General features: G+C 43.2%; 4 protein-coding genes across 6 annotated transcripts; 1 reads left to right on the plus strand and 3 right to left on the minus strand.

Moving 5' to 3' along the window:
- Positions 1-176: 176 nt before the first annotated feature.
- Positions 177-8,110, minus strand: lzts3b (leucine zipper, putative tumor suppressor family member 3b). Of its 2 annotated transcripts, none has more exons than XM_079466844.1 (6): positions 7,808-7,919; positions 4,460-4,958; positions 3,840-4,370; positions 3,411-3,731; positions 2,326-2,556; positions 177-2,232 (listed from the first exon to the last, which is right to left on the minus strand). In XM_079466844.1, the coding sequence occupies exons 2-6, from the start codon at positions 4,877-4,879 to the stop codon at positions 1,603-1,605; spliced, it is 2,133 nt and encodes a 710-aa protein (XP_079322970.1). In that variant the 5' UTR covers positions 4,880-4,958; positions 7,808-7,919; the 3' UTR covers positions 177-1,602. The 2 variants fall into 2 exon arrangements, with proteins under 2 accessions (XP_079322970.1, XP_079322969.1); XM_079466843.1 differs by lacking the exon at positions 7,808-7,919 and adding an exon at positions 7,954-8,110 and having other exon boundaries at positions 182-2,232.
- Positions 8,111-10,121: 2,011 nt separating this feature from the next.
- On the minus strand, positions 10,122-11,166 carry sprb (sepiapterin reductase b; the record flags this gene model as incomplete). The annotated part of the gene is made up of 3 exons (XM_079468170.1): positions 10,122-10,312; positions 10,447-10,737; positions 10,839-11,166. The coding sequence occupies 3 exons, from the start codon at positions 11,164-11,166 to the stop codon at positions 10,122-10,124; spliced, it is 810 nt and encodes a 269-aa protein (XP_079324296.1).
- A 2,618-nt stretch (positions 11,167-13,784) lies between these two features.
- smyd1b (SET and MYND domain containing 1b) lies at positions 13,785-21,715 on the plus strand. Of its 2 annotated transcripts, XM_079468526.1 has the most exons (10): positions 13,785-13,971; positions 15,409-15,585; positions 15,665-15,878; positions 16,210-16,340; positions 16,894-16,932; positions 19,093-19,288; positions 19,858-19,950; positions 20,776-20,939; positions 21,013-21,181; positions 21,418-21,715. In XM_079468526.1, the coding sequence occupies exons 1-10, from the start codon at positions 13,850-13,852 to the stop codon at positions 21,571-21,573; spliced, it is 1,461 nt and encodes a 486-aa protein (XP_079324652.1). In that variant the 5' UTR covers positions 13,785-13,849; the 3' UTR covers positions 21,574-21,715. The 2 variants fall into 2 exon arrangements, with proteins under 2 accessions (XP_079324652.1, XP_079324653.1); XM_079468527.1 differs by lacking the exon at positions 16,894-16,932 and having other exon boundaries at positions 13,809-13,971.
- A 205-nt stretch (positions 21,716-21,920) lies between these two features.
- On the minus strand, positions 21,921-22,655 carry LOC306901045 (fatty acid binding protein 1-B.1-like). The gene is made up of 4 exons (XM_079468531.1): positions 22,546-22,655; positions 22,293-22,465; positions 22,102-22,194; positions 21,921-22,015 (listed from the first exon to the last, which is right to left on the minus strand). Exons 1-4 carry the CDS (start codon positions 22,610-22,612, stop codon positions 21,962-21,964), a joined length of 387 nt encoding a protein of 128 aa, XP_079324657.1. The 5' UTR covers positions 22,613-22,655; the 3' UTR covers positions 21,921-21,961.
- Between the last annotated feature and the right edge of the window lie 193 nt (positions 22,656-22,848).

Raw genomic sequence — 22,848 nt, forward strand, 5'->3', positions numbered from 1 at the left:
TTTGATCTGATATATGAATGCACATCAGTCTTTTATTCATGGGAATAGTCAAATATGTTGTGCAAACACTAAACTCTTGCTCTGTGTATTAATGTAGTGTCTGTACAGAGCACATTTAGCTGGTTGCAGAAAGAGCAACACACAAGTGGGCCTATAGATGGGATTCACATTAGATTCCTCAAAGAAGACCTTTTTGATTTATTCGTCTTTATTGTTTGAAACTGTATTTGATTGGTTGACCGGTCATTACAGGAACATAAAAACAAACACTAAAAGTAGAAAAACAGTTAATCTCTAAATCAATAAATTACATCGACAAATCAAATAAATACATCAGAAATACATCTAAAGGAATCTGGCTGTGGTTATTGTATTAATAGGTGAACACTTTGTACAGGTCATGTTTAAAAAACAAAACAAAGCTAGATGGCAGGTGTATCAATTCACAATAATCAGAACAATGAAAGAACGATCATGATCATCTTTTCAAAATATTCACACGCATCGTCCTGTTATACTGGAAATAACAATTTCACATCAATACCCATCATCATATTCAGAGCCCGTCTGTAAACCCACAACACTCCAGAACACACACAATCCCATCAGTGCTCTGTAAAGAACAGCCTGACTCCTCCACAGTCCATCAATATGGAAAGAATCAGTTTCCACACTTGGTTCAATTGATTTTACAAACAAATAAAACAGGAAAGTGGGTTTCAGTCATTCAAGTAATTTTGTGTGCAGAAGAAAGTTCTCGTGACCTCTGCTGGTCATGTTGAGTCACTGCAGTCGTGAGCAGTGATCGAAGTTAAAGAATGAATGGATGCTTGTGTTCATCCTTTAAAACACGAATCCATCAAACACACATCCTTCAGTAGGCCCGCGACACACAGATTTCCTTTATGCCACCGATCAGATCCTCAACCTCCGTGGCGCACATCATCACACCCGAATCAACATGGTGTTGTGTTTTTCATGCACAAACACAACATCCAAATGAATTAATAACGGATCTACAACAGAATGCCACGAAGAGAACGCATGACTGTTGGAAACTGATTTAAAATTCAGGCTTGTAGGATTCAAAGTAGCAGTTGACCTTCAAAATGAAAAATCTGTCATCATTTCCATCACAAACCTCTGTGAGACCTTTTGTGCAGAACACAAAAGAAGATCTTTTGAGAAATGTCAGAGAACCGTCGGCCGTCATTGACTTCTATTGTATGGACACTAAACCAGTGCGAGTCAACCGGACCGACGGTTTTCTGTTACCAACATTGTTCAAAATCTCGTTTTTTGTGTTGTGCGAAAGAAACTCGTACAGGTTTGAAAATAATGGGCGAGTAAATTTTCATTTTGAAAGTGAACTATTTCTTTTTTAAGGATCCAAAAAGATCCAAACAATCCCAAAGAAAACGGAACGTGGTGAAGACTAACATTATTCATCACTATAACGGGTTCTAGCTTCTGAACAGCAGAAATATTACGGACATTGATGTGTAGGGTGACGTGTGGCACAGAGGGTTAACAGCTGGAGAACACGTGTGTGTGTCAGCTCAATAGTTCTCTGTTAAACAAACGTTGATCGTCTCTGTTTGTCTAAATCTCCGTGGACTCGATCCGCTCCAAGCGAGAAGGTCCGGGCCACGGAGGAGCCAGCTGATGCATCACAGGCGGTTTGGGATCCTCTGAGGTCGGCGTCAGCGCTGCGTTCACCGGGACGGGAATGGAAATGCTGATGGGCGGTGGGGAGCCTGGCGTGGTGGCCAGCTGACCGACCCGTTCCTCCAGCGCTTGATTCCTCTGCACCGTCTCCACATAACTGAGCTGCAGCTGAGCCTGATACTTCAGCACTCGCTCTTTCTCGTCGTGCCAGGTGTGACGCTCGTGAGCGAAGGTGAGCGCCTGTCTCTCTCTCTGCTGTCTCTCCAGATGCAGCTCCCCCTGCAGACGCTCCAGCTGCCTGCGCAGCTCACCTGCCTCCTGACGCTGCGCTTTGGCCTCGTCGCTCTGCAGGCTGAGGAAAGCGTCCACGGTGGCGCTGAGGGGCGCGAGGGCGGCGAGGGTCTCGGGCGTGTGGGCCGAGTGGAGGCCTGCCCAGGGTAAACTGCTGCTGCCGCTGAGAGCCGTCGCGCTGCGCTCGCTCCTGCAGCCGAGCTCGCTCAGAGCACGTTTCAGACCCAGGACCTCCGCCTCGAACACCACCAGCTTATCCCGACACACAGACACCTGCAAACACACAAGCCATTTGCTTACGACACAAACGAATTGAGAAGCACTTGAGAGCGACAGGCTGGAAGGGAAATGTTTGCATGTGTGTACCTCGGTCAGTGTTCGTTTGAGCTCTCCCTCACATCTCTCCAGCTCGCGGCTCTTGTTAGTATACGAGTCCTTCAGGCCGATCACGGTCTCCTCGCGCTCCTTCAGCTGAACGTTGAGCTCCTTCAGTTGACCCCTGAGGGCCACCATCTCACCCGCTCGCTGCGTCACCTCATTCTGACTGTCTCTCAACTGCTGCTTGAGCAGAGAGATCTCGCCCGCCTTCTGACACAACTGCACGACAAACAAACAACATGTCATAAACTTTGACCTCCGATGAAGAATCACAGCTTTTCGATTTGTCTGTCATGAATTTGTAAGCACAGGGAGAAACAGCAGAGCTGGATCCTTCTAATAACAAAAAGAAATGTGGTATTCGTAGTACGGATGCGCGATACATTATCGGCCATATTGGAATCGTCATATACGTGGTCATTTTTTTATGTTATCGGAATCGGCCGATAATAAAATGTAGGCTGATATATTATAGCGATAAATCATAAATATCTTCCTCTGGTTAAACTTCCAGAACAGTTCTGTCTTTCTGTCGGGATCATTCACTTACTGATATTAGCAAAACACAGTTGATGTAGATTCAGTATTTATGAATGTGTTATTATAATAATAAAAGCATAATGTTTGAGTCTTGAGACCTGTTAGACTTGTGGATATCAAGAACATTTCTCTGGGTTGCTCTGGAAGAACATCTATAGTTTGTTTATGAAATAAAAATAAATCAGAAAAGTTTGAAGGATCTTTAACTGGTGTAAAGTAGACTTGATACGTGATATTCAGGGGAAAAGAGAACTAACGGTTTCCTTGTGTTCTGCAGTCAATGTTTTCAGATTAAAGCTGTTCTCCACTTTTTGCCTTTTGTTTCAGTCTTAGGAAATGTTGTATTAATATCTAGAGAAACTGTATATCAGACAATATATCGGGTATCGGCTCCAAATCTTAAAAACAATCACCGGTTATCGTTATCGGCCAAAATGTACGTATCGTGCATCCCAAATTCATAGTCATATTTGCATCTAATATGAATAATTGTCATGAAACAGGATTTTCAAAAACACTTTTTCTCCTCACACCTCCCACTTGGTCTCCTCCAGTCGGGGCAGAATGTCGGCCTGCTCCTTGCGGTAATCCAGGCACTTTCTCTCCAGCTCTTCTCTCTGGGCGAGCAGGGCACCCATCTCCTCCTGTAGACGACTCTTGTCCTGCTGCAGTCGGGCGATGTGAGCCTGCAGTGCCTGCTGTGTGCGCTGAGCCCGACGTGACACCTGCTGCAGACGCCCGGCGTAGTTCTGCCGCAGCTCTTCCATCTCACGCTCCCACACCCGCTGCTTCTCCTCGAACACCTGAACGATGGCCGCTTCGCTCTGATCCAGATTGCGCCTCATGTGAAGCACCTGCGCATGACAGAATGACTGACTAAACACAATCCAGATTCAACTGAAATATTCTACACACGCACGTTGATAAATAAGTACACATAGAAATTATGATTTGAACTTCACCTCCTGCTCTTTCTCCCACAGGCGGTCCTCCAGGTCCTGGATGATGTCATCGGTCGAAGGGGAAGGCTGGACGGCGGCACACGTGTCCTTAAGATGACAGAGTCTCCGATAAGATAAAGAGCTTTTTCCTGACGACGATCGACAACTGTCGGACGCGCTCAGACCGTTCTGATAGTTGCTCTTGTCCACTTTGTCCAGCGGAGCTCCGCTGGTTCCCAGTCTGTTGATGTGACTGGTGGAGGCGCTCAGCGGGCCGAGCGCTTGAGGAGGGCCGTAGGCCGGACCGGCGTATGTCGGCAGACTGGTGAGAGAGTTCCTGCCGGAGTCAGACATGCCCTGGCCGTGGTTTCCACCTGAAGGGTCTCTGTCGGGACTGTCCTGCTCGCAGAGGGATTGTGGGGCGTCGGAACCTCCTCCAGACCCGGCGGAACGACTTCCGCCTCCAGACTGTCCAACCAGATTCTGCATGGAATGAAAACTCTTGGGCACCACAGGTTTGAAGGCAGACGGCCGGACCAGCGCAGAATTATTCTAAAAGACAAAAAAGAGAGTTTGACAATACAACAATACAAATCGAACATCACTATCATATATTATAATCACATCTGTGTCTTTCATACCTGCTCGAGTTTTTCAGACACAGTAAGTATCTTGGGTGGCGTGCGACTGTCCCTCTTGGTTAGGTTTCCATCTCTGCCCTTCACAGGTGCATTCTGGATCTTCTCCACGTTGTGTCCCAGCACGTCCCACGATGTTCTGTGCGTGTCTCTGCAACCCGTGCCGCTACCCTCCGGCCCGTTCCCATTGCTGGGGAGACGCTCCAGGTGAGAGGAGGTGCTGTTAAGCTGCGCTCGATCCGTAGTGATGCTGCTGGAGACCTCTGAGGCGGAGGGGGGCGCGTGCAGACGCTCGGCGCTGAAGCTGCGGTCGGACGGGCCGCGCCGGGACAGGGGCGGGCCGCGAGGGAGGGTGGTGCGCGTGCCCACGCTCTTCATGGCAAACTCCTGCTCTCCGGCCACACCGCTGCCCACGCTGCCCATGCTGGCGTTACTCAACCCAGCGACCCTCTGTGTGGAGCATCACAGCTGCTGCGGCACCTCCATCCACACGCCTCAAACACTAAAATGTCAGAAACATGACATTTACTTTCATTCATCTAGAAGACACTTTGGATCACATCTGCTGTGACATCACACCTGCCCTCAGGACTAGGGATGCACGAGAAATTATCGGCCATATCGGAATCGGCCGATAATAAAATGTAGGCTGATATATTATAGCGATAAATCATAAATGTTTTCCTCTGGTTAAACTTCCAGAACAGTTCTGTCTTTCTGTCGGGATCATTCACTTACTAAGAACAAAATTCTGCAGTCAATGTTTTCATATAAAAGCTGTTCTCCATTTTTTGCTTTTTGTTTCAGTCTTAGGTATTAATATCTAGAGACTAGGGCTGTGCGGTATTGAGGGAAAATACGATACGATATTTCTTTTTCTAAAATCTATTAAAATTGTATGAAAATATATTAAATAAATGATATAACCAACATATATTTCACATTATTTTAGGAGAAAGAAAGCATCGCTACAACTCCTGAAAGTGAACAGCCATGTGTTACTGTCGCATTAAACACACATCTGACATTTTGTAAACAAACAAAAATAAGTGATACAAATTTTGCTTCTCAATGCGGATTGTTGATTGACCTGCGTCAGAGCAAACACACGCTATCATGCGCACGCACACATATCCCAACTAACATCCTCCTGCCAGATAGATACTATCCTATCAGCATCCACCTAAAACTCTGACCGTACATCACTGTTCCAACAATTAAATAACTCATTTATCACAAACCATCACGATATGCACATGCGCGATATTTCTATATATTGCACAGCCCAACAAGAAACTGTATATCGGCTTCCAATCTTAAAGAATCATCGGTTATCGTTATCGGCCAAAATGTACACATCGGTGCATCTCTACTCAGCACGCATCTACCCCATCACATCATATCTGACATCACACCTGCCCTCATCCTCATGATGCATCTACCCCATCACATCATATCTGACATCACACCTGCCCTCATCCTCATGATGCATCTACCCCATCACATCATATCTGACATCACACCTGCCCTCATCCTCATGATGCATCTACCCCATCACATCATATCTGACATCACACCTGCCCTCATCCTCATGATGCATCTACCCCATCACATCATATCTGACATCACACCTGCCCTCATCCTCATGATGCATCTACCCCATCACATCACACCTGCCCTCATCCTCATGATGCATCTACCCCATCACATCATATCTGACATCACACCTGCCCTCATCCTCATGATGCATCTACCCCATCACATCATATCTGACATCACACCTGCCCTCATCCTCATGATGCATCTACCCCATCACATCATATCTGACATCACACCTGCCCTCATCCTCATGATGCATCTACCCCATCACATCATATCTGACATCACATCTCCCCTCACGTCACATCTACCCCTAAATCAACTCTGAAATCATATCTTCCCTCGCATCACATCAACCCATGACATCATATCTGCTCTTATATCCCATCTGCTTTGACATCACACCTGCCCTAATCCTCATGACGCATCTACCCCATCACATCAACTCTGACAACATATCTTCTGTGACATCACACCTGCCCTCAGGACGCATCTACCCCATAACATCTACATTGACATCATATCTTCCCTCGCATCACATCTACAGTGACATCATATCTTCCCTCGCATCACATCTACAGTGACATCGCATCTTCCCTCGCATCACATCTACAGTGACATCATATCTTCCCTCGCATCACATCTACAGTGACATCATATCTTCCCTCGCATCACATCTACAGTGACATCATATCTTCCCTCGCATCACATCTACAGTGACATCATATCTTCCCTCGCATCACATCTACAGTGACATCGCATCTTCCCTCGCATCACATCTACAGTGACATCGCATCTTCCCTCGCATCACATCTACAGTGACATCATATCTTCCCTCGCATCACATCTACAGTGACATCATATCTTCCCTCGCATCACATCTACAGTGACATCATATCTTCCCTCGCATCACATCTACAGTGACATCATATCTTCCCTCGCATCACATCTACAGTGACATCATATCTTCCCTCGCATCACATCTACAGTGACATCATATCTTCCCTCGCATCACATCTACAGTGACATCATATCTTCCCTCGCATCACATCTACAGTGACATCATATCTTCCCTCGCATCACATCTACAGTGACATCATATCTTCCCTCGCATCACATCTACAGTGACATCATATCTTCCCTCGCATCACATCTACAGTGACATCATATCTTCCCTCGCATCACATCTACAGTGACATCATATCTTCCCTCGCATCACATCTACAGTGACATCATATCTTCCCTCGCATCACATCTACAGTGACATCATATCTTCCCTCGCATCACATCTACAGTGACATCATATCTTCCCTCGCATCACATCTACAGTGACATCATATCTTCCCTCGCATCACATCTACAGTGACATCATATCTTCCCTCGCATCACATCTACAGTGACATCATATCTTCCCTCGCATCACATCTACAGTGACATCATATCTTCCCTCGCATCACATCTACAGTGACATCATATCTTCCCTCGCATCACATCTACAGTGACATCGCATCTGTCCTCGCATCACATTTGCCCCTCGCATGACATCTGGCCCTCAGACACTCTTCATTGTCTGTGGACTAGACACAATAAGAGGCAGAGCTTTTCTCCAGAACCTCCACACAAACAAAGACGCGCTGTGAAGATGGAAACCAGTGCACGAGCGTCTCTCATTTCCACCATCACTGCACTACATCCGCTCTGTGTGTGTGAGAGAGAGAGAGAGAGAGAGAGAGATGAGGACAATACACTCACTGCTTTACTTCCACTCGAGCGAGCCTGATCTCTCTCTCTCTCTCTCTCTCTCTCTCTCTCTCTCTCTCTATCCTATTTGTCGACATCTGGACCGCACTGTCGTTTCGCGAATGAAATGACTGACGCGTTCGCTCTCATATACTCACTGCTGTAGAAGCGCGGACAGTGACGCGCGTCACACATCAGCGGCGTCCATATAAACCGCGCGGTGTCTGTATTGACTGGACCGGGTGATGATAGTCGGCGTATGCGTGCATCAGCTGAGCCACACACACCCACCTCCGCCACGCCCCTCTGCCGCACGCTAGGAACGCCCCCAAAACGACTATGCCATTGCGCATGCGCACAGGTCACGTTATCACGTCAGTCAGCTAGGCGCATGTCGAGTGGTGTTGGTTTGATGTGTTAGTTTGTATGAGATCAAACCAAAGCGTTATTCTTGTGGCGAGATCCGCAAACAAAGGTTTCTAAACTTTAAATAATTACATCTCTAAAGGCTCAAATACATTACAAGACTTTTGCTCAGATTTCGCCCAGATTTTCAGTCTGCACTTGTTGCAGTTATAAGTAAGTGTGTTTCTATCTGGAACTTATACAAAAGTCTACAAGTGTATGATGTCTAGTTTTGAATCTGTTGTTTTTAAAGTCTTGTAGTGTGTTCCGGCGCCATCTTGTGTCGAGACGCGGGAATGAATTCTGCGCGAGACTCTGCATGACATGAGTAGCCGAAGCTCATAATCTTAACAGCTAGTGCTTGATCTGAATCATCCGATAAAAGTTATATTTGGCTAGTTTTTTTTTAGTATTTGTGTTGGAAATGTATTGTTTATTTTCAATATTTTTGGAAGCCTGCTTAAATGATTGAAATTGATCTTAACAACACATTCGCTGTTCTAGTCTTCACAGAAATGTCGTCTCCGAGACTGTGAGAGTTATGAGTTGAAATTGAATATAAGGGCTGGCTGTTCACTTTAAAACAATCATTTTAAAACAAATGAGGGACAAACATCTCGCGCTTTTGTTTTTATCTGCATATTGGACATGTACGAAGTTGAGGCAGTTCTTCTGACATATTAATTTAATCCCGAATAATATATAAACTTTAAATTAAAACCAGTTTAAGTTAAAAAGGCCAATAAACATGTAAGTCATTAAAAGATTTTCTAGTGTATTTGAGCCTTTTTTCTTGACAAACTCGACTTTGCATTTAAACTTTGACTTTTTAATTAATATCAATTGGTAATCTAGAGTCATTAATTGGCTTTATAACGACCATTTATGCAGTACTAGTGTTCAAAAGTTAAATGTGTAATATAATAATAATAATAATAATATAGTTCAAATGTCAATTCATGTTTAAGGGGATACTGAGGTGATCTATTCATATTTAACTATATCACAATTCATACAGAAATGAGATTCAGCGCTGCATTATATAAAATATAACAATTTATTTAATAATAGCATGGAGGGGCCCCATATTCCTTTGCTCAGGGCCCGAGATTCTGTTCTACGCCCCGGACACAATTAGAAATATCCTTTCCTTAAATAGCGTAAGTTATAGGGCTAATCTTCTGAATACCATAGTTTTCTGGGTCCTACACTTAATGATGGCCGTGAACTAACCTTACTCCTTTTAATGTTGTCGTCGTGTTTAGTCAGTTTGTTCCTCACAAATGTCAAGTGTCGTATAAAAATTTGACTCCCGTGAGATTATGTTTATATATTTTTTAAATTTAAATAAACGTTGAAGGTTAGGATTTGGCACGGGACGGGCTTTAGAGTTAGGGACCAATCACAAATCAGCATCCTTAGTGAATTAGCCAATCAGAAGTAGGGGAGTCTAAATTCTATACAACAAGGGCAACACATCACAGGTTTTATATGTTCTTTCAATTCAAGAAATCAGTTATTTTATCCATCCATGTATATCTTGATGTTTTTTTCTTCTGTAAATCATTTAATGATTTCATTTCATTTAATCAAAGCCGTTTGAATGATCTCTATGAATGAATATGCTATATAAAGAACCCTCCCTTGTCTGTCATTTTCCAAAGATATTTCATGTTAGTCTTTATTTGTCTGATTCTTCTGGTTATGTGTCTGATCACCACTGGAGGTCCTCAGCTGCATTAACCATAGAATGAGTCAAAGCTGAAACACATTTAGTCATTCTGTTTAAAGACCAAAAACTAAATGTGGAGTTAAAACACGTTTATTAAATACAACACATAAATATATAAACAACATGCTGTACCATCAAATCAATAGAAATAAGTGCTAATCTATGTACATAAGCTTGTCATTTGTCTCATCAGAGCTCATAGAAGTCTACATGAGCCCCTGACGGGTACTCGTCCTCCAGCAGAAGTTTCATGAGTTTAGCGCCAGACTCCTCACAGGAGAGCAGCTGTCCTTCAGAAAACATGGAGGAGAACGACTGTCTGAGCTTCACATCGCCAGAGAAACGACGAGCTTGAAGCTGCATGTCTGTGTCCAGAGGACCTGTAGCACACACACACACAGAGGGTCCGACAAATGATGTCACTTTCTGATAATAAGATACTATGATTGGTGGAAACATCAAATCGACACAGAACAGGCGATAGGTTGTCTCAGATAAAACACTTGACACTGACCTGGAGCGTAACTCAAAACTCTGACATCAGGCTCCTCTTCCGCCAGCACCCTGAACATCATGTCGCGGGCCGCCTTCCCGATGCAGTACAGAACCCACGATGGAAAGGGTTTGATCGCGCACAAAGAGCTGATGTTGACCACCGTCCGCTGCAGACCGTCACGATGAGGAAACGCCTGCAGCACGCGGGCTGTCAGACTGAGCACACAGCTCACATTGAGAGAGAGGTAACGGTTGACCTCTGCCGGGTCTGTGAAGGTCATCGCCGAGCGCGACACGTCACCTAGAGAGGCTGAAACCAAGAGAAAGATTGATTAGCTACTCATGATGAAAAACCAGCTCCTCTTTACGGTATATTCCCTTTAGTTTAAAGAAAAGAAACCCCGAACGCACCTGCGTTGTTGATCAGAAGTAAGTGATCCATGTCTGATGAATACGTTTCTTTAAGAGTCTGAACTGTTTTCTCCACCCCCTCCGTCTTCTCTAAATCTGCCTGCACACAGTGGACGTCCAGCTTCCTGTGTCCGTCATTCAGTGCCCTGACGACCTCCTTCACCTTGTTGAGCTGATCCGTGCTTCTGGCCACCAGCAGGAGAACAGACCTGGGCTTTATCAGACAGCTCAGCTGTAAGGCCAGCGTCCGGCCGTAACCTTTGGAAGCTCCTGTGATGATGCACAGCGCTCTCCCCAGATCCTTACGCTCGCCGGAGATTATTTCCATCTTCAGAAGCTGTTTGATGAAGCTGCTTGTGGATGATCTGATGCGTCTCAGCAGTCTGAGGGCCTTTTAGCTTGAGTGTCCCAAGTGAAACCAATTCATTTTCACACTAGCACTATGATCCACAAAGAGAGAATTACGGCCATGACACTGTGCTTAAATGTATCTAATATGAAACATTCTGCGTGTTAGGAAAGAACATGTGACATCAGACCTTTTCACTAAAACGAAAAACCAATACACAGAGTTAAACACAGCGCCGCCGTTCACACCACGCGAGTCACGCACTGTGCGTAGGGCACCAAGTGCTGAGGGCGCACCAAAAATAGCCAGATGACAAAAAATATTTTTAATCTAATATTATTTCGTTAGGCTATAGAAAACTAATTAGGCAGACATATTTTAGCCATGTATATGTAAAAAAAACCGGCCGAACAATCCCAAATCACCCCATCCACACCACCACCCGCCCATGTACGTTCCGCGCGGCAGTGCCGGTTGATCGCGTGTGCGCCTGACGCAGTTTGACAGACGGTAATCTAGGCAACTTATTTGGAAATGGCCCCGAAAAGACATTAGGAGTCAGGATCAGGAGGGGGGCATCATAATGGAATTATGCTTAGGGCACCAAAATGGCTTGCAGCGGCCCTGATTAAACATGTCACATGATGTCACGCACGTTTATTTAAACAGATCCTCAAATGAGACTCACTAATGATAAAGTCCATTTGTTATTTATCACGTGGGTCTTCAGCATCGATAAGGTCTTATTTCATTTTACTGTGTATTTTACCTCTGTTAGGGCCTCTGAAGAACATCACAAATGAATGAGAGGTATGTGTACTTTGATTTTTGATTGAAATGAACCACCGGAAGCACGTCTGATGTTTAATTTCTGTGTCTAATTGTGAGGCCCACAGATGTTCATGCGTCATCATGTGAAGATCATGAGGAGAATGCAGAGATCTGAAGAACTCATAAATGTGTCAGCAGGACAAATCTTTACTGCAACAATCACAAACCATAGAGTAGTTTTAGATCCTGATTCTATTATGAAAGACTGTGAGAAGTCTGCTTCATGCGATGATGTTTAAATGAACTGGTTTTATTTAATGTGACTCTAGTGACTCTTAAAAATAAAGGGGCTTAAAGGGATACTTCACCCTAAAATGATAATTCTGTCTTCATTTACTACAAACCTGCATGAATGTCTTTGTTCTGCTGAACACACATTTGATTTATTTTTCCTGCTGTTGCAGTAAATGGGAAAAAAGATCTGACTTTCTTCCCGATTTCTTCCTGTGTGTTCAGCAAAACAAAGACATTCATATAGGTTTGGTACAATCTGAGGTCGAGTAAATGATCATTTTTGGGTGAACTGTCCCTTAAACAGGTTGTTCACAGCGATGCCATAGAAGGACCATTTTCGGTTCCACAAAGAACTGTTCAGTCAAAGGCTCTTTGAAGATCCATATCTTTCTCATCTTTTAATAATCTAAAGAACCTTTATTCACCACAAAGAACCCTTTGTGAAACAGAAATGCTCTTCAGATGTTAAAGGGTTCTTTGTGAAGCACCTTCATTTTTAAGAGTTTAACTGTGACTACATTATAAGTCAAATGTGTGGACATTGACTAAGATATTACATTTTCACAACACGATTATACTAAATAACAGCAATATCTAGCTAATGATGCCTTCAGTCAAATTCAGCTTAATTTTGTGTTAGAGATCACACTTTGTGTGTTATAACTGGGCCCTTGACAAAGACAAAATGTTAAACGAATGAAAAGGTTAAAGTGTTCCACTCAATATGGGCGTTAAAATCATGTGGTCTTCCCATAATATAAATAATCATAGTTATTAACATCACGGATATTCATAATACTAGTATAGTGTAACGTCTGTTATGCTCTTTAAAATCAATTATGTTTAAAATGTTTAACTTTTGTACATGTGCAGTTTGAATTTACTTCCTAAACAAAATGTATGTTGAAATAAAATAGTATTTTATTTTTAATTAATGTTTGGTAAGAGCAGAAATCAAGTGTAAAGCAGAACACAGAAGCTTGAATATAAAGAAGTTTTGATGTGTTGAATGTTTTTGATGTTTGAATGTAAAATAATGCTAACTGCTCACGAAGGATCAGAAACTGAATTCAGTTACACTTATTAAACGTTATATGGTCTTCAGTGACGTCAGGTTGAATAATGGAAGCATGATGATCTGATCATTCTTGTGTTTTCTGGATCTGAGAAGAAACTAGAAGGGGAAAATGCTGGAACCAGGAGACACTTGCGGGTGAAGGCAGCTGTCTTCTGTCCTCCACACGTCTCCTGACTGACAGCTCCAGCTGAAAGACAAAAATATCCTCAGGACCTCCAATGAGACGCTTTACTGACGGAAGAACCCATTCAGGTGAAATACAGACAATCATTTAACACAGATTATAGTTCATAAAATGTCCAGTGGGATTTACAACACGTACTGATTCATGTCCTCCGCACGAACGCTTTGGGCTCCTGGACGTCTGTCCCGTCTGTGGTTTCGGGGTGTCGTCTAACACCCCCTGTGGGTAACTCTGAGATGGTACGGCTGGAGAGGGTCAGCTGTTTTATTTAGTGCTCCTGGAATCTCAGCTGCCAAGTAAAAAGCCGATTGACTGCGTGAAGACGGACAGCAGATATGGAGTTTGTGGAAGTATTTGACTCTCCAGGTAAAGGCCGAGGCCTGCGAGCCACTAAAGAACTCTGGGCTGGAGATGTTCTGTTCGCTGAAGCTCCCTTTGCTTCGGTGGTGTTTGACAGGTGAGTTGAGCACACGGTAGTCAATAATCTCTCCCTCTGGGGTCATTCAATATAAAGAAAACTGCATATGATGACTTATATCATGCTCTGTGGTCATTGAATGGAAAAAAGGTCATATCTGATGATGAGGTTATAGTGTGTTTATCATGTGCCACGGTGTTATAGAGGCTGTGTCATGTGTCACGTGTGACTGTGAGCTGTAATGACATCAGACTTGACGTGTTCTTATAGAATCTGCAGTGTATGAAGTGGAAATATAAAAGATATCGATACTGGAGTCAGTTTAACTTTACAAGACAAAGCGATGTGATTTCATGTTTATGGGTTCTTTCCAATCACATAACGATTTGTATATTGTGTATTAAACTGTGTATTGTATCCTGCGACCCATCACTTTTTGAGTGTTACATTTTGTTTCATTTATAATTGTTGTGAATGGTGGATGGGTCCTGTTGTCCCCACGTAATCATTTTTCACACACAATTTTATTTAATGGAGCATTTGTTAGAAATCGGTTGATTATTTTCGGAAAGAGGCTTTAAGGTTCATGCTGTTTCATAAAGACATGAGCATGAAAGTTTAATATGTCACACTTGTATTTAAAGTAATTTTCATTTTTGATTTGTCGTGGTGGCTAAATTAGATTCCGCTGGAGTCATTTTTCATCTGTAGCCTGTTGATAGATTAGCTTTTATCCGGAAGCATCTGTGATCATTCCACACAAAAAAGCATTGATAATTTACAGTTATAAATAGATCATGAGCAGTCACACACACAAGACGTGACGGTACAGAAAGTCCCATACATCAGCCATCAGAGCAATAGACTTTCACCCAACAACATTTCATTAAACATCACACATATTTTGACACATTGTCCCCACAAAGATGATAATACGCTGATCCATCTACATTGTGGAAAGTTCTTCCCATGACGAAAAGCTTATAAATGAAAGTAAATTTAGTTTAGCTGTGTGTGTTAATCCTGTGAGGGACTGTTCAATTCAATTCAATTTGATTTATATAATTGAATAAGGTTTGCTTTTGTTCCAAAGCAGCTTTCCTGGAAAAAAGAAAAACTGAAAAGGGACAACAGAGTACAGTGCATAGTGTTTGTAGATCAAGCAAGATCTCTAATATATATGATTTTTAATAAAGCAATGTTAACAGAATTGACAGAACTTTTAAACTAATCTAATATCTAACTAAATCAGTCTCTCGGTGAACAAGCCAACACGGCCCTGTGGCGAGGAACACAAACCAGACTCAGTCGGGAGGACCAGTTCTCCTCTGACGTGTCAAAAGATGACGTCTATGAATAAACACCTGTTCAGTGTGTCTACTGTTTGTCTGGTCATCATCGGCTGAATTTATTGCAGTGACTTTAATGATGTTGATAGTCATCACAGAAAGGTGTTGTTGTGTTTTCTCTCTGCAGTCATGTGGCCTGCGTCTGTCACGGTTGTTTTAGGCGTCAGGAGAAGCTGCAGCGCTGCGGTCAGTGCAGGTTTGCGCAGTACTGTGACAGAACGTGTCAGCGGGCGGCCTGGGAGGAACACAAGCTCGAGTGCGCCGCCATCAAGAGCAACGGCAAAGCACCCAATGAAAACATCCGGTACGAGTCTGAGAAAACAGTTTAACGTAATAAAGTTTGCATTGAAGGGATTGTTCTCTAAAGACTGTGTTTGTTTTAGTCTCGCCGCTCGTGTCATGTGGCGGACAGATAAAGAGGGCAGTGTAGTGTCAGACCTGCAGCTCAGCACCATGGATGAGCTGGAAGATCACATCTCTGACATGCTCGAGGACGACATGAAGGACCTTAAAGTCGACATCCACAATTTCTTGGACTTCTGGCCTCGTTCCAGCAAACAGCACACAGTAGACAGTATTTCACACACCCTTGGAGTGGTACGTGACCTCCTACAGTCATGTTAGACTGATTTTAATGGATTTTCTCATGATATGGTTATGAAATGAGCTTTTCTTTTTCAATTTGTTATTTTTATGTTCATTTTAGTAAAGTGTTTAGCAACTTTGTTATATGTCATTTTTTATGTTGCTACATAAGATTGATTGATTTTTATTTTATGTTAAGTGTTGTTTACTATTATTATGTTAGCGCAACATTTACATTTTTCAGATCATTTAAGGTCAATATTTGATTTGATTTAATAAACAGAGACACTTTCAAAGCTTTACCGTGGAATGTGACGTCATGTTTGATGTGTTTTATCATCAGATCAACTGTAATGGATTCATGATGAGTGATCAGAGGGGGCTTCAGGCGGTGGGTGTGGGCTTATTTCCAAACCTGTGTCTGGTCAATCACGACTGCTGGCCCAACTGCACTGTTATACTCAACAACGGCAAGTGAGTCACTCGTCCATCCTCGCATCAGATGAGCGTGAGATCAGACAGGTGAAAGTCAGACATCACGTGTGTAGAGGAAGTGAGAGTTTGAAGTGAAAGAGGCTGGAAGGTGAGAAGAAGCCAGCGGTGACGGGATCATGTGATGTGTTCACGTCACGTACCTGAAATACGGAGATCTTTAGAGAAATCACAAGTATCATTTGTCAAAATCTCATCGTGTGTTTAAACGCTGACTTTGATCTTGTTTTGCGTGAGGAAAGCCCTGTGTGATAAGCTGGTTTAGGATGTTCTGTGAGTCAGACGTTCCTAAATGTTGTAGACGTAGATTTGATCACATGACCTACAGCAGCTGTCAAACTAAGAAAATCATCAGCAGCATCATCTCCTCCTTTATTCTAATATCATCCAGTTCATCTCAACACTGATATGTCGGCGATATTGTTAATGTTATAAACCCTTTTTTAACCTCGTGATCTCAGTTTTTTGTTTCTGTTCAGTCCTTCAGTCTTGGAGACGGTGAGAGACACAAACAGTTTGTTTATTTGTCTTTCAGTCAGTCGGCTGTTGATACAGCGTTTCACTCTCAGAAGAGGTGGGTCTGATCCGCTGTACCTCTTCACCATCATCATCATCATCAACTACCCAAACACAAACCTCTGCTTTAACATCAACCATTTAACTTACAGAAAGGGTTTTAGTAATATTCCACAATTATTTCACTCAAAACCCTTGTGAATGACTGTCTTCAGTTTAGTTCTTTATAAAAACAGTAAAGAGTGAGCGGAGGGCATCAGCCGCTGATCACGTGTGCTCTATGTGACATGATTTGGGTCTTGTAATCTACAGAAGCAGTCACACAGGTTTATATTTACATGAAGGAATGTTCTAGTATTTGTCCTGAACAGCAGGTGGTTGATGGGTAGCTGGTCCATTTGTTCTCACCTCTAATCTCTTGACACACATCTGACTCTCCAGCTGTCACGACTAAACATCTCTCTTTACACCTCTCTCTATCTGTCTCTGTCTGTGTGTGCGCGTGTGTCTGTTTGTGTTCGTGTCTGTGTGCGTGTCTGTCTGTCTGTGTGTCCGTGTGTGTCTGTGTGTGTGTGTCTGTCTGTGTGCGTGTGTCTGTCTGTGTGCGTGTCTGTCTGTCTGTGTGTGTGTCTGTCTGTGTGCGTGTGTCTGTCTGTGTGCGTGTCTGTCTGTCTGTGTGTGTGTGTCCATGTGTGTCTGTGTGTGTGTGTCTGTCTGTGTGTGTGTGTCTGTCTGTGTGTGTGTCTGTCTGTCTGTGTGCGTATCTGTCTGTCTGTGTGCGTGTCTGTCTGTCTGTGTGCGTGTCTGTCTGTCTGTGTGCGTGTCTGTCTGTCTGTCTGTCTGTGTGTCCGTGTGTGTCTGTGTGTGTGTGTCTGTCTGTGTGCGTGTGTGTGTGTGTGTCTGTCTGTGTGTGTGTCTGTCTGTCTGTGTGCGTATCTGTCTGTCTGTGTGCGTGTCTGTCTGTCTGTGTGCGTGTCTGTCTGTCTGTGTGCGTGTCTGTCAGTCTGTCTGTCTGTGTGTCCGTGTGTGTCTGTGTGTGTGTGTCTGTCTGTGTGCGTGTGTCTGTCTGTGTGCGTGTGTGTGTGTGTGTCTGTCTGTGTGCGTGTCTGTCTGTCTGTGTGTGTGTGTCCGTGTGTGTCTGTGTGTGTGTGTCTGTCTGTGTGTGTGCGTTTGTTTCTGTGTGCGTGTCTGTCTGTCTGTGTGTGTGTGTCCGTGTGTGTCTGTGTGTGTGTGTCTGTCTGTGTGTGTGCGTTTGTTTCTGTGTGCGTGTCTGTCTGTCTGTGTGTGTGTGTGTGTGTGTGTCTGTCTGTGTGCGTGTGTCTGTCTGTGTTCGTGTCTGTCTGTCTGTGTGTGTGTGTCCGTGTGTGTCTGTGTGTGTGTGTCTGTCTGTGTGTGTGCGTTTGTTTCTGTGTGCGTGTCTGTCTGTCTGTGTGTGTGTGTCTGTGTGTGTGTGTCTGTCTGTGTGTGTGCGTTTGTTTCTGTGTGCGTGTCTGTCTGTCTGTCTGTCTGTGTGTGTGTGTCCGTGTGTGTCTGTATGCGTGTCTGTCTGTCTGTCTGTGTGTGTGTGTGTGTGTCTGTGTGTGTCTGTGTGCGTGTGTGTCTTTGTGTGTCTGTGGGCGTGTGTGTCTGTGTGCGTGTTTGTCTGTGTGTGTGTGTGTGTGTCCGTGTGTGTCTGTGTGTGTGTCTGTCTGTGTGTCCGTGTGTGTGTGTGTGTCTGTATGCGTGTCTGTCTGTCTGTGTGTGTGTCTGTGTGTGTCTGTGTGCGTGTCTGTCTGTGTGTCTGTGTGTGTCTGTATGCGTGTCTGTCTGTCTGTCTGTCTGTGTGTGTGTGTCTGTGTGTCTGTGTGTGTGTGTGTCTGTGTGCGTGTGTGTCTTTGTGTGTCTGTGTCTGTGTGTGTGTGTCTGTGTGTGTGTGTGTGTGTGTGTGTGTGTGTGTGTGTGTGTGTGTGTGTGTGTGTCCGTGTGGTCTCTAGCACTGCTGTCAGATCAAGTTAAGATCTTGTATATGATCATTGTGTGTGTCTATATACAAACATGTCTCTGGTTTAACTCACTGTAGAGTTTTAGAGCGGTCAATCAAAGTGTTTTCTTTTCTTACTTGATCTAGAGGATGTGCTGAATGCAGCAGTTACAGAGACGTGTTTAGTTTAATGTCACGTTGAAGAATCTGAATGTGTGTTTTTTTTCTGCGAGTCACTTTATCTGTGTCCCGTCACAGAATCGAGCTGCATGCGCTGGGTAAGATCAGTCCCGGGGAGGAGGTGACCGTGTCTTACGTGGATTATCTGAACCTGTCAGAAGATCGCAGACGTCTCCTGAAGCAGCATTATTTCTTTGACTGTACCTGTGAGCACTGCACCAACAAAACCAAAGATGATCTGAAGATGGCCGGAGCCGAAATGGACGAAGTCCCGGTACATTCACACGCTCTTAATATCATCACATCACATCAACTCATTTCTCACTCTCCTGAACTACAAACACATCTGACTTGAGAGAACTTGAGAAAATAAATAAAACGTTTCCTTTTTTTAATAGTTTGCAATCATGACACCCGTTTGCAGACCCTTTCTTCTGTTTGATGTCAGGACATGAAGCTCAGAAGTTGTGTAGTTGTATATCTATACAGAAACACAGCAGGCAAACATAAAGATCAACACATGAATGATGTGCATGTCTGAAATAAGAGAGAGTCACAGGCTTATCTGCCGTCCTGTAGCGGTCTGGATGATCAGTGAGAGATAAAGGTTAAATATAGAAGTGCTTGAGTTCATCACAGGACATTATCACTTACACTGGCCATATGAACATCTTAAGACTTCTTTGTGTTACTTTGGTCTGTAGGAAACCTCTGACTACAATTGTTTTAAATGTGTAGCTGTAGGTTTGATCAACTTTCAATTACGAGACAGAGTGACATACACAAAAACCTTCATTGAATGTGTCAGTTGATCAGATATTGTGTTTTGTTTCTCTTCTGTAGGTGCCAGAAGAGAACGTGAAAGAAATGACGGAAATCAGCCGGAAGATGCTGGAGAAGATGGAACAGGCACGGATTGAAGCCAACTACAACGAGGTTCTGAGTTTCTCTGTAGTCTTTGTCTATAAATATGCATGTAAACACTTTACAGATTAAATCGCTGACAAATACGGTGGCCATGTTTTATGATGGTAAAACATGTTTTATGATGATCACCAATAGTTGTGCCTTATGATAAACAGTTCATCAAAAAGTCTTTTCATTGACCAATGAGTATATAAAGATGAAGTGAAAGACCAGAATACACGTATACTAATAATAAATATCAGAGAGAATGTCAGAGAAGAACCATGATTCTTTTGAAAATAAATCTTTATCTCGTTGAATGTTGTTTAGATATCACTGTCAAATATTTGTCAGTTAATCTTTTTCTAACACCGTGTCTACATCGGACGTGAGGTAAGACGAAAAGACATTAGAATCCCATTATGATAAAAAAAATTGTCCTAGCCAGATGCACCGCGACAAACCCATTGAGAACAAGTAGGCTCTGATGAAGACACGGTGATAAAAAATACATCACGGTGATAAAAAATACAGAACAGTTACATGTAATTCATTTATAACCAATGGTCACACTTTATTTTAAGGTCCAATTCTCGCAAACTTAACTACGACTTTTGCCTCCACACACTCCTTATTGGATAGTTCGTATGATAGTTGTTATGTTTAGGAAGTAGAATATGGTCATGCAGAATAAATGCTTTATAAATACTAATAAACACACAATATTCTAATAATATGCATGCTAATATAGTAAATGTTTATTCTGTAGCATTATAGTTACATTTGTATTGTCTAAATACGGCTGTGTTGCCAAAAGAGAATGTGTTTATCAGTGATGTCATGATTGTTGTGCAGGTGGTGAAGATCTGTCGAGAGTGTGTGGAGAAGCAGGAGAATGTTCTGGCCGACACACACATCTATCAGCTGAAGATGTGGAGCACGCTCAGTGAGGTTCTCTCTTACCTGCAGTTCTTCGAGGAGGCAGCTTTCTACGCACGCAAGATGGTGGATGGATACTTGTAAGTGTGTGCGCGTGCACACGTGTGTGTGTTTTGTGCTGGTCGTGAAGAGATTTTTGTGTGTCTGAAACAGAAAGTTGTACCATCCGAACAACGCCCAGCTGGGAATGGCCACAATGAGAGCGGGAGTGACGCACTGGCAGGCGGGACACATCGAGGTCGCTCATGGAATGATCTGTAAGGCCTACGCCATCCTGATGATCACACACGGGCCGACCCATCCAATCACCAAAGACCTGGAGGTAAACTCCTTTAACGAGAGATCATCCGTCATGCTTGCGGATTGTGATCACATGCCAAATGTGTGTTTTTGGAGTTCCTGTGTGAAACCCAAGGGATCACATGTAAAAATGAAATGTGCAACATCATGATCACGTGTGAAAAACATATGAAATTCACGTGTCATTTCTCTGCATGACCTGAAAACACTTATTGAGTTTGATTTTGGTGTTGAAACGAGTTCATTTTCCCCCATCAGGCCATGCGTATGCAGACAGAGATGGAGCTGCGCATGTTTAAACAGAACGAGTACGTTTATCACCAGATGCGTGAGGCGGCGCTGCAGAACCAGCCCATGAGGATGATGGCCGAACCATTAAATGAGAGCATCAAAAACCTGTTCCGCAAGAAGTGACATCATCACCCTGTACAACACTCCGTACATGCTCAGGTCAACGGTCAGAGGATTTTTAGATGCACCTCTCTACATTTAGACAGACAACACATGAAGAAACAAGAAGATTTTTATAAAATAAAGTTTTATCCGGTTTGAAAGTATAAAGTGGGTTGATTTTTATTGTTCTTATCCAGAGGAAACTCTTATTGCACAAAAAAACAAGCGTCTCTTTTTGTGCTCAGATTTATAGATACGAAAGAAACATTCTTAGACATTGCTGAGACCGCTTCTGGATATTTATTATATCGTCGTCTTTGTCAGAAAGAAAATCTCAACACATGCTGAACACAAAACAAGGACACACATTTGACTTTGAAATAACTTTAATGAAAATAAGTTTTTGTAATCACGCCACCCGTTTGCTGACCCTCTTGTAGACAATGTTGCCTAAAGTCAATGTCTGAAACAGAAAACAGCACCACCTTCAGATCATGTTCATGAATAATCAAACGCTATTATATAATGTCAATTAAGTCATAAACTTACATTGACAATAGTGTTGGCATCCACGAGCTCTGTGACCGATGTGACTTTGTCCAGACTGACTATGAGTTTGTTGCCGTCTTTAGTCACAACAGCCTGAAAGAACACATGAACATGAGATGATCATCATGAATAATTCATTTCTCGGTCTGTAGTGTGATTCACACACGCTGCATTAATGAAGGAAGACCTACTTTAACTTTCCCTCCGGTCAGAGATTCTAACTCGCTCTCTTCTCCTATAGTAAATGTGTTGTTCAGAACTTTACTTCCTGTCGTCACGGTAACTTTAAAGTGATCTCCATTATGCTCGATCTCAGACACGCTTTTAATGTCTTTGCCCTTCTCGATGAGATCATCAGGAAGACCTGCAGGAGAAAACGTTCAGTGACAAACCTATAGAAGCGTCATATGACGATACGGCTCAGAAATAACCGACGGAACTCACCGACGGCCTTCATGAACTCCACAAAGCCCTCCTGACTTTCCAGCTGATATTTCCCAGTGAAGGACATGATGAGAAGTGAAATGGGTGATCCAAGACACTGTTTTATATGGTGAAACACACACATGTATAATGATTAACCCGAGAACACGCCTCTGATTGGTGGATTCCTGTGAAATCATATGTAATCTTGAGAATCTTCATTCTGTTCAAGATCTGCTGATGGTTCAACAGGTCACATCACCCTTGTGCTCCTTAATGATGACATCACACATTGTCAGACTTCATCGATGAATCGATATGACA

This window comes from Barbatula barbatula (assembly GCF_947034865.1).
Source record: "Barbatula barbatula genome assembly, chromosome: 11".
NCBI lineage: Eukaryota > Metazoa > Chordata > Actinopteri > Cypriniformes > Nemacheilidae > Barbatula > Barbatula barbatula.